This window comes from Trichoderma citrinoviride (genome assembly GCF_003025115.1).
Source record: "Trichoderma citrinoviride strain TUCIM 6016 unplaced genomic scaffold BBK36scaffold_3, whole genome shotgun sequence".
Taxonomy (NCBI): Eukaryota; Fungi; Ascomycota; class Sordariomycetes; order Hypocreales; family Hypocreaceae; genus Trichoderma; species Trichoderma citrinoviride.
The window spans coordinates 2,633,297-2,644,557 of record NW_020194711.1 but is presented as its reverse complement, the minus strand read 5'-3'; the positions used below and the strand labels follow the sequence as shown (position 1 = coordinate 2,644,557).

At 35.7% G+C, this 11,261-nt stretch overlaps 1 protein-coding gene across 1 annotated transcript; it reads right to left on the bottom strand.

Annotated features, from left to right (window-relative positions):
• Positions 1-798: 798 nt before the first annotated feature.
• On the bottom strand, positions 799-2,371 carry BBK36DRAFT_1134696 (hypothetical protein; the record flags this gene model as incomplete). Its single annotated transcript, XM_024892392.1, has 4 exons — positions 2,352-2,371; positions 2,112-2,168; positions 1,759-2,025; positions 799-1,631 (listed from the first exon to the last, which is right to left on the bottom strand). Exons 3-4 carry the CDS (start codon positions 1,970-1,972, stop codon positions 802-804), a joined length of 1,044 nt encoding a protein of 347 aa, XP_024752495.1. The 5' UTR covers positions 1,973-2,025; positions 2,112-2,168; positions 2,352-2,371.
• Between the last annotated feature and the right edge of the window lie 8,890 nt (positions 2,372-11,261).

Sequence of the window (11,261 nt, the reverse complement as noted above, 5' to 3'; positions counted from 1 at the left end):
ATGCATCTTCGCGAGCTCCGGAAGGGCGGGAAGGCGGCAGCACTTTGACCGCGATTGTGCAGCGCCAGTGTTCCGTCGTCCCCTCATTGGGCCGGCAAGTTCAATCAATCTGACATCCGCTGCTGCTTTTGTCGTCCCACTGCATTTATGTACGGTGGCAGTGGTGGGTTTTTTTTTTGCCCCCTTGGATTTGCTGTGCCCTCTGCGGGTTTGTTCTTTTCTGGATTGCTGTTGGACGGGAATTGGAGGGCTCTTGGGCTGAAGGCGGGTCGGGATGCATTGATGCCCGTTGGAGTCAGGCCACCGGTTTCTCTCCCTGGTTTCTCTGTACGCGAGGCAAAAGGTTCGCTGGCGATGGAGGCAAAGCTGAGAAAAGGGGCAAAGGACGCGTTTGCAGAGATGGAGAAAAGACAGCGGAGAGAATGGGAGCAATCATGTGAGTTATTCTGCTCGATGTTCAGTCGTCGTTCATGCAGACTGCATGTATGTCCGAATCGAGGCTTGTCTGCACAAGTTGCCTTTTTGGGCCAGGTACACGCCGTGGGCGGCTTCACTTACACGCGGAGGAGCTGAACTCACATCCGGTCCACGAGATGAACCACAAATGACAATATCATCCAGTAGTAAGACAAGTTCTTTTGTTTACAGCTCAGAACAGGGCTATCTTCTTATCTTGTCGTGGTTCCCAATGTCACAAAGCAGTCTTCCATCGGCTTATTCAGCTCATTGGTAACATTGAACCCAACAGCCATATCCAAGGCAAAAAGCAACCCTATCCAAAAAAGCTCTCCATCTCAACGCTCAGCAGCCAGCATAGATGGCGTTGGCATACAAGGCATACGTATCAGCATGGTTCAAGTTCTGCGCCGCACTCAGGCTCTGCACAAAGTTGTACCCGTAGCCGCCGTAGTCCTGCGTGCCCTTGACCTGCGTCAGGTGCGTAATCTCGTGGATGTTGGTCGTCGCCTGGTCCTGGGCGTGGCACGACCGGGTCAGCGCCGGCAGCGCGGAGAAGTACAGGTTGCAGTAGACCATGAGGCTGGCGCTGGGGTAGGTGTAGGCCAGCACGCCCGAGGAGCACGAGCTGAGCACGTCGGAGCAGTAGTAGTCCGCGACGCCGCCGCTGGTGGAGCTGCACTTGGACGCGACCCGGCCGAAGACGCCCGAGACGGTGCTGCGGACGCTGCTCGACGACGACTTGAAGTACTCGCTCAGCTTCGAGGCCGAGCCCGACGACGCCGCCTGCTGCGCGGCCGAGGCGAGGGATTGGCAGTTGCGCAGGGCCGTCTGCGTCACGGACAGCTTGCTGCCGGAGCAGTCGCTCTGCACGCGCGTGCGCTTCTCGTGCAAGGCGATGCGGCGCGCCGACGCGGCCTCGCCGTCGACGGAGACGGAGATGGTGTTGGTCTCAAAGGGCACGGAGCCGACGAGCTCGGTCGAGTTCTCCTGGGCAAAGGAAAAGGCGCCCGTCGACTGGACGTCGTACTTGCCGCCGATGGACAGGTCGTGGGCCTCGGCGATGTCGAATGTTACCTCGATGGACTCGCCGGCGGGGATGCTCTGGAAGGCGTCCTCGTCCAGGTTTGCGGTGGAGATGCGCTGGCGGATGCCGTCGAAGGGGACGGTGTGCTCTGAGCTAGGTGTTGGCAATGACGGTACATGTATGTTGAATAGATCATGGAGACATGATAGATCCGGGAGACATATAGATCAAGGAGACATATAGATCAAGGAGGCATGACATCAAGAAAAACGTACCTCCAGAGCTAATCTTGACCTTCTCAACAGGGCTGCTGTCCAGGATGGTGCCGGTCTTGAAGATCTTGAGGTTGTTCTTGCCAGTGTTGGTAATGACAGCCTTGATCTCAGCATTGCCCGCGCTCTCGAGCTTGATATCAAGCGGCGTGGGAGCCTTGCCGGGGGCGGCCGAGGCCAGGGCGGCGAGGGCAATGAGGCCGGAGATGAACTTCATTTTGAGGACAGGGCAAATACGACTGAATGAGATGCTTGGAGACAATGGAGAGAAGCTAATCTTCAAGACCGGCGATGAGCTGCCCCTATATATACTCGAAACCGAGTGATGATGACGGCGAGTTGCTGGTTGAATGGGCATCATGCCCACGGCTCAGGGGACATCTTCTGTCGCTTAGAGCATCCAGCAAAGGTTCCTTTTTCCCCGTCACGATCCTACCATGACTATCAGTCTGTTGCAATGGCCCAGCAGGGAACTTTGCATGGCCGATTCCACTTACATAGCCTCTCAACTTTCATCCCGTGGAGGAGGAGTAGTGATGGTCTAGTCTGTTTCCTCCTGTGATGTCGTATCCAAAAAGAACAAAAGAACCCACGGAAGATAGAGCTCTCTCACACCCATTGCTGATTGAACTTCCTCATTAGGGAGAAATTCCGTTTGTCAAGAGGGCGGAGTGCCAAGGTGAAGCATAACGCTCTGCCAGCCGTATGTGCCCACTTACAATCGTATCAGACCGTATACGCATTGCTGTCAGCAGTTATTCCTCGATTTGTCTGAAGGCGAGTAGGATCTCAGTAATATGGCGGGGCCTTCTGATATCTCCCTGGTGTTTGACTGTACGTGCTCCTTACTATCAGCTGACAATATTGTCAAGCATCCGGAAACTCTGTCTCCCTGACTCTGCCTTGGATACTAACGTGATATTGCTTACATGTATGTTGTAATCCGGATAAACTGGACAGGCGGCAAACAGCGGTTTTGCTCTTCAGCAACGAGATCCGCCAGAGCACCAAGTTATTTAGCCTTTACATTACTTACATATACGTGCTTTCACCAAACCCGACTGTCCGTCCAGGACGATGTGATTACATGTAGCATTCCAACTTCCGCGTCCACTAATAGGGCTTCCCCCACCCTCCCCTCGATGCCAAGCGATAAAGCGAGAAATAAACGATATGCCGGTTCTACACAGCTTCCCAAAAGAGTCTGAAATCCCCGGATACGTGGGAAACTCTGGGGGGCATATGAAGTAATAGTTTGTCTGTGTAATAGTATGGAGCTCAGCGCGGACTGCGTAACCGTTCCTCGTATCCCCAAGGACGCTGGCAGTGGGAACGGACTTGACGGTTGTGAGGTTCTGCCGACATACAAGTCTACGGAGGATGCCAATATTGCATTTGGTAACTTGTCTTTCGTATCATCTACAAGGTAATCGGGCAGAGATTCCGTCGACGCGATATAAAGGACCCAGCTTGCACTGGCATTGTGTGCTGTACGTGATTGGGAAGACATTAGGCACTTCAGTATACTCTAATCACAATACGAAATACGCAGCCGAGATAGAAGCAACCTCAGATAGCACATCGTATAGTGAACTTCAGATACGCGCCAGAGGTCGTCTTGGCGAGGATCCGGCGACTTCCGCCGAGCGAACTCCAAGGGAGCGTTGGTATTCGCGGTGTCTGCCGAGTTGCTTCCTCGGCATCTACAACGTGCATCTGCCTTCATCGTTGCTTGTAGATACGGTGATATAAACATACCACATGTACATGCTCTCGACGAGGAACATCCGACAACGCCCACAAGATCTCCGCTCGATCGGCAACGCAACCGGGTCGCATCGTATTATGGGGACTGTGGCGATTTTGGCCCGCCGGGATTCTAAGCTTGCTGAAGACGCTTAAAATTTGTTATTTCCTCGTGAGACCTTCCTCTTTAGGTTCCTTGTCCCAAAGACCGGCATCGCTCGTTGGAGGTTCCTGGAGAGATACAACTTTGTTGCGAGATGCCGTCGTTTGTGGCGGTCTTGGCCGGGAGATATGCCCAACAAGGAAGCTCGACCCCCTCAGAGAATGCAGCCGATAGCTGGCTATCAGCATGGTTCGCTTTGTCCATTTTGACGGTTGCGTCTCTGGGGACGTAAGTTCTGGTATGATGGATGTTTAGCCGTCTGGGGGCTCATGTTACATGCTTGGCAGAGAGGCGTTATTTCCGAGTGTTGAGACTGTTGGGAACATACGCGTACATGCAATCGAATCCTCTCCCAACTGGTGTGACGGAGTAGCCTTCATGGAAGCAATCTGAATACATGGATCATTAGGCGTGGTTATGTTGGGTATCACAACTCATTATTTCATCTAGGAACCTACAGTTATGAAGCCGTCTTCTCATCTAATAATCCCAATGTGATTCTTGAATGGTCGTCTGGTCGTATGGTGCCTCCCGCTGGCTAAAGGTAAGAATACGCTTCAAGACAAGCATAAGGTAAGGTTAACGACAAACCTTGAACCTTATTTGCTGATACATGTGTAGTTCGACCACTACCTATGTGGCCTGTTTATGCACAAAAGTGCCCTGCATAACGCCTTGTATTGCCTAAAGAAGAAGCTCTTTGCAAACAGAGCTGTGTATCCCGGAGGCGACCGTCCGAGGTGTGTAGGATGTACTAGTGAGTCTGAGTTTCGTTCAGCGGCTTTCTTGCCATCTTTATTTGTTCTGTTAAGGTGAATAACACGACTTGATGATTAATCAGTCCTAGATCAGGCTTGGCGTTGTTGAGTTATGTAATAATCTTTTATTCGTTTCCTTGCGTGTAAATAGAGGCGTTATTAGAGAACATAGTGATTAAAACAAACAATCAGGGCACTAGACTTAGGTGTTATAATAAATAACAAAGTGTAAATGCAATAAATAAAAGTAAGATGCAGAAACTAAGCTAGCTACTAAAGCATAAGCGTAAGTGTCAGGACCTGTATAGTCTAGGTCAGGTGCAGCAGTATATAATCTATAACATCCCTATTATAAAAGAAGCATAATGTCTATACTATAAAAAAAAGAGAAAAAAGAGATAGGGAAGAGGTATACTTTATATAATAGCTTAAATAATAAATAGTAAAATAAAGAAAATAATATAGCTATGCCCTAGTTTACCTATATCCCTATTTTATTCTTTATTTATTTATATATCCTATCCTAAGTTTACTATTTAATGCTTAAAGTCCTAGTGTTAAGAGCAAGGTCTTTTTAAAGGTCTTAACTATTATAGTCTAAATATTAAACAGCAGGCATTAGGTTATAAGCTATAGTAGCAGAGGCTAAGTTATTAACTATTACAGCAGCACCTAAGAGGCTAATATTAATAGCTAAGGTAAAGGCGCTAGATGCTTTAGAAGCTATAGCTAGTTATACTGCCTTTTTCTTCTAGTTCCTCTATTAGTTCTTTTTTTAATATATACCTTTAAGAGTGTTATTTAGGTTAAAGGTTAGTTATAGGGCGGTTAGACTAGGTTATAATATAGGATTACTAGCTGTTAGAGTGGCTGCTATAATTACTATAAGGTCTAGTCTAGCCTTACTTAATTACTAAAAGAATTTAGTAGTAATTCTTTATTCCTCTTATTTTTACTTAAACTGCAGCTAGGCTGTCTTCTTTTAGTTTTTAATATAGACTAATTTTTTACCTAAATTTCCCTAGTCCTTAATAGCTAGGAAGATAGTCTGCACTATATTATTTAAAAGATAGATAATCCCTTTATACTAAACTAGGCAGGGGCAGTTATATTTAGTATACCTCCTTTTATAAAGTGCATATTAAAGTGTTTTTTAACACTAGCTCTTAGTATAGCCAGGTTATAAGTATAGTTTATAAAAGAGGAACTAACTAATAGTAGTAATAATACTATTATATTCCTAAAGGTACTAGAATATATAGCTAAGTAATAAGGATTATTTTAAAATTATATCCTTTTATTTAATAATAACAGTTAGTATTTATATATAGGTTATTATTATAGCTAGGCGTTTTTTATTAAGCATAAAGCCTAGTTTATTTAATTAAACTATATTATAAATAACTACCTTAGCCTAATAGCTTAGTAAGTTATTTATTATATAAATATTAATAAAATTAGCAGAAATATCTTAAGGCAGAATGCTAATAAAAAGCTATTAAAGCAGTTATTTTTATTAGCTATAGCTAGTTATAACTAGCACTTTACCTTTAAGATAGGTTATCTCCTTAGCCTAGTTATTTTATAAGTAAGTATGCATAGCTTATAATAGCATTATAAAGACTATATATAATACTAATTTTATAATATATTAAGCATTTATTAAGTTAATAAAGGATATACTAAGCTTTTCTTCCCTACTACTATTAATATTTATAAAGACTATATTTAAACCTAGGTAGGTATCCTATCCTAGGCTATCCTTATATGCCTGCTTAAGCTATTTATAAATTACTTATAAGTACTAGTTTTAGTTATTTACTATTAATATTAAACTATAATAAAGATAATCCTTTAGCTAGTTATATATATCTTTAAATGCTTAATAGTTAATAAATAATATAAAGTTAATTTATTCTATACCTTTAACTTATTATAGCAGGCTTTATTAATATTATTATATAAAGAGGGGTTTATACTTATAGTTTTAGTTTACTATAGCTTAAGGTCTAAATTACTAATTATTACCTATTTAAATTACTAAAGTAATAGGGTAATTAGAAATTAACATTATATATATATTTTTTAATATTTAGCTAGCCTTATTTATTATAATAAATAAGGGTTAAAATTAAATATAGTTAGTAAGCATTTTAAAAGCTATTAGTATACTAGTAATAATATAAGCTAAGCTAATAAAGTTAAATATTAAAAGGCAAGCCTTTTTAAGGTAGTCTTTTTTATTAATAATAAACATAGCTAGGTCTAAAACCTAAGTCTTTTAACCTTTTATAATATTTAGACAGATAGTTTTATTATTCTTAATTAAATTTTATAGCTAAAAAAAGACTAATATTAGGTCTTATTTAAGGTAATAATCTACTTAAAGAAGTTAGTAGTACTTATTAAAATAAGTAATTAGCTGCTTAGTAAACTTAGCAGTATTAATAAGAACTAGTAATACTTTAGGTTATTAAGGTTTAGCTGCTAGTAAAGCATAGAGTTCTTAATTAAAAAGATATATATATATAACTAATTTATTTAGTGCTTATTACTAAAGTCTATATACTATATCTTTAACCTAGGCATTTTATAGCACTATTTATAAAATAAGACTTAAATCCTTAAGTTATCCTTTAAGGGCTAGCCAGTCTATTTTAATAAGCGGTTTTTATAAACTAGAGGAAAACTTATTATTAAAAGGCTGTTAAGTATTATCTTTATTTACTATATCCTTTAATAGCATAAGTGTAATATAGTTTATAAGCAGGTCGCCCTTATAGCTAAATTTATATATAATAGCCTTTATATAACTTTCTAGTTAAGGTACTAGTTTAATAGTTCTTTACTTATTAATAAGAATAGCTATTATAAGGGATATTATAAAAGTAGACTTACTAGATCTAAGGCCACTTATATAAAAGGCTTAACCTATTTATATATAATAAAGACATTTTACTGCCTTTATATATTAGCCTTTAAACAGTCTAGAATTAATAGTATTACTAAGGCTAGTAAACCTTTATATAAGGTTATAAGCAGGCAGTATTATATAAGGGCTAAAAAAAACTAGATAATTTTATTAAGTAGTTACTTTTAATTCCTTAGCTAAGGCATTAAGTTTTATAATAGCTATATATTTTAATATATATATTTTATTATTTATATTATAGTTAATCTAAACTATTATCTTTCTTATAGCAGCTGCTAAATTTTATTAATAAGTTAATAAGTTAGCTAGAAAAGACTTTTATTTAATATTAATTATTAAAGGTAGTTATTAAAAACTATATAGCTAGTTTAGTTAAGATAAAGCAGAGATAATAAAAATAGCTATATTAGCTAAAGTTCTTAAAGAAAGGGGAATATAAAAGCCTAGCAGTAGTTAGCTATATTTCTAGTTAAGGGTTATATAATAAACTATAGTCTATTTACTTATTTATAAATAAATATATTATTAATAGTTTATATCTTTCTTATTATTAGTCTTATAAAGCATATAGGCAGTCTTTAAGGCATTAAAGTATTATTTAACTAATTCTTCTGCATTAAGTAAGACTGCATTTGCTTTTTTAAAAAAGGCTGCTATATAGCTTAAGACTTTAAGAGCTGCAGCTTAAAGATAAGTAAAGGTAGTAATATTATTTAATAATTTAAATTCCCCTTCCCCTAGGTTATTATAGTTATTATCCTAGCTTACCTAGCTTATAGCTCTTTTTAATTCTTTAGCGCAGCAGCAGTTATAAGCCTTATTCTCTATAAGGCTTAAGGCTTAATAAAGCGCTTAAGTTATTAAGTTTACTTATATTATTATTAAAGGCCTAGCTAGTAATATATAGAATTCTTATAGCAGAGAGGTATAAATATAAATACAAGTGCTTATATTTAGTAGCATATCTTAGTTATTAATAGCTTTAAGAGGCATAAAGACTAGAAATTATATTAAGGTGCTAATAGCTTTAATACTATAAATAGTCTTATTATTTAATTAAGGCTTTTATTTTAAGTTTAGTATAAGCAGTATTTAAGCTATTAATTTAGTCTATTTATATTTTTTAGTATTAAGCCTTATTTATTAAGCTTTATTAGCAGCTAATATAATTAAGGCTACTATTTGCTTATAGCATAATATAAAAAGGTTAACTGTAAGAGATGCCCTCTCCTTAATACGCTTAATATTATCTAGATTAATATTCTTATATTCTAGATTATTTATTACACCCTTATAGTAGAATTTAGTAATATCTATATAAGGGCTTTAGTATAAGTTTAAGAATATTAAAAGGTCTTAGTAAAGATACTAGTTTATTCTTTAAGCTAAAAAGAAGAATCTTTAAAAAGTGCTAACTATAGGCAATATATAAAAGAGTATATAATAAACAGTCTAGGTAATATAATATATATTTATTAAAAAGGACTTTAGTTAATTCTAAAAGTAAGATAAGAATAGTATAGTTATATATATACTAGTTATCTTTAGGTTAATATAAATTATATTAATACTAGTAAAGGATATAAATTCTTAAAGGGGTATATTTAAAGCCAGGCTATTAAAGTGCATATAGTACTAAGCATCTGCCTTCTTAAAAAGCAGGGTAAGTGCAGTAAAATGCTTTAAGAAGTGTTATTTAATAAAGTTAGCATTTACCTAAAACTTATTTACTATAATCTAGTTAGGCAGGTTAGCTATTAGAATAATATAAATAGTAATAAAAGTAAACTCTAGGCTATTATAAAGCTTAAAATAAATAATAAAGGCAGTTAAGGAGTTTAAGTTAATAATAACTTATATACTAGTATAAAGTCCTAAAATAATGCTTTAAAAAACTTATTATAAGTAGTTTAAATAATAACCTAAAAGGAGCTTACTATTTAAAGAGATTAAACTATACTAAATGCTAAAGGTATAAGTCCTGCTAAGTTTAAAGTTAATATCTCCCTTACTTATATTACTATAGTCTATATTTACTACTATCTGTATATATAAGACTATATTAAAAGTCTTATCCTTAGTCTTTATAGTTAACTTATCTAGTGCCTAGTTAGGCTATCCTACTAGCTTATTAGCATTTTATTCTATAAGTTTAAAGGTACTCTAAGTATCTGCTATAGTAAAGATACCCTAAGTGTCCTTAATAGCAGAGGTACCTTAGGTATTTATAATAAGTAAGCGGCTAAGGTATTAAAGCTATAAAGTACTAAAAGTACTACTAATAAAGTTAAGGGGTGTTTATAAGGAAGTATCTAGGTTATATTATTAATAAAAGGGTTACTATAGCTAAGGATATAAAGGTATATAAAGAAAGAAAGAGATAAATAGGGTTAGATATAATAACATGCTAAAAATTATATATAAAAGGTAAAGGTAAGTCTTAAAAAATTTTCATCCCCTTAGTCTAAGCAGTAAAATACCTAGTCTAAGTAAATAAGGCCAGCAGCCTTAAGCATTAAGTAAATATAGGTATTAATAAAATAACTAGAATAATAAAGGTCTTAAAATTCTATAAAATTCTAAAAGAAGGTAAACTAGGCTAAAAGGCATTTTTAAACTACTATAGTATTTATAGTATATTTACTGCTAAGGTTATATAAGGTTCTTATATAGTGTTTAAGTAGCTAAGCTAGTATACCTTATACTTAATAATACTATTCTAAGTATATTAATTAATAATCTTATTAATAATATATTTCTTATAACTATTTATTTATAAAGGTTTAGGCAGCTTAGCTAATTATATATATAGTATAATAAGTTTAAGATGCTTAATACTAAATTTATCTTTTTATTAAAGGTATAAGGGTAGTTAAAGCTTATACCTTAGTAGACTTTTCTTTTTAAGAATTAGGAATAGTCTAGCTTAATAATAAGATAGCTTAATCTAATTCTAAAAATAATAACTATCTTTACCTTACTTAGCTAGCTTAATATAAACTAAATCTCTTACTAATAGGTTAAGGGGTGTTTAATACTTTTTATTATAGTAGGTTTTTATATAGGTTATTAATAATTATATTATATCCTAAGCCTTATAATACAAATCCTTATATAAGGCTATAAAGGGTTTAAGGGTAGTATTTATATAGCGCAGGAAATAAGCAGCTAATACTTTATATAGTAGTTAAAAAGGCATATATATAGTTATTAAGTAAAGGGCAGAGTTAGTTATATAAATAATATAAAGAAGCAGCTTTAGCTAGTAGCCTTAATTATATTTAGTATTAATTACTATTTAAAGACTATAAACTATAATTTAAATTATCCTCTTTAACTGCTTATTAGCTTATTAGTAGTATATAGCACTAGTATAAAAAAAGACATTAGCCACTATATATAAAAATTACTAAAGATATAATATAAGCTTAAGGTTTATATTATATATAAAGATATATAGCATGCCTTAATCTAAATAAACCTATTTAAAATAGGCTTAAGCCTAGTCCTTTACTAACTAGTCTTTATAACCTAAGAGGTATTTAATAAACTTAGTAAACTTATTTATAATAAGTAATACTATATTAAAGCTATTACTAAAGATAAGCAGGCTAGTAATAAAGTTAAGGCATAATATTAATAAAGAAGTCTTAAAGGTATTAACTAGTTATAAGTTACTAAAGGGCAGACTTTATCTAGGCTTAGCTTTCTAGCACTTAAGGCACTTTTTAATATAGTTATCTAACTCCTTGCATATTATATAAAAAAACAGCACTTTATAAAGTATATAAAAGGCTTAATATAGTCCTAAGTAAGCTTAATTATTATAAAAAAGCTTTAAGACTTTAAGGATTATAAATTAAGGGATATATAGTTACTGTTAATTATTAGCAGTATAGTATAATAG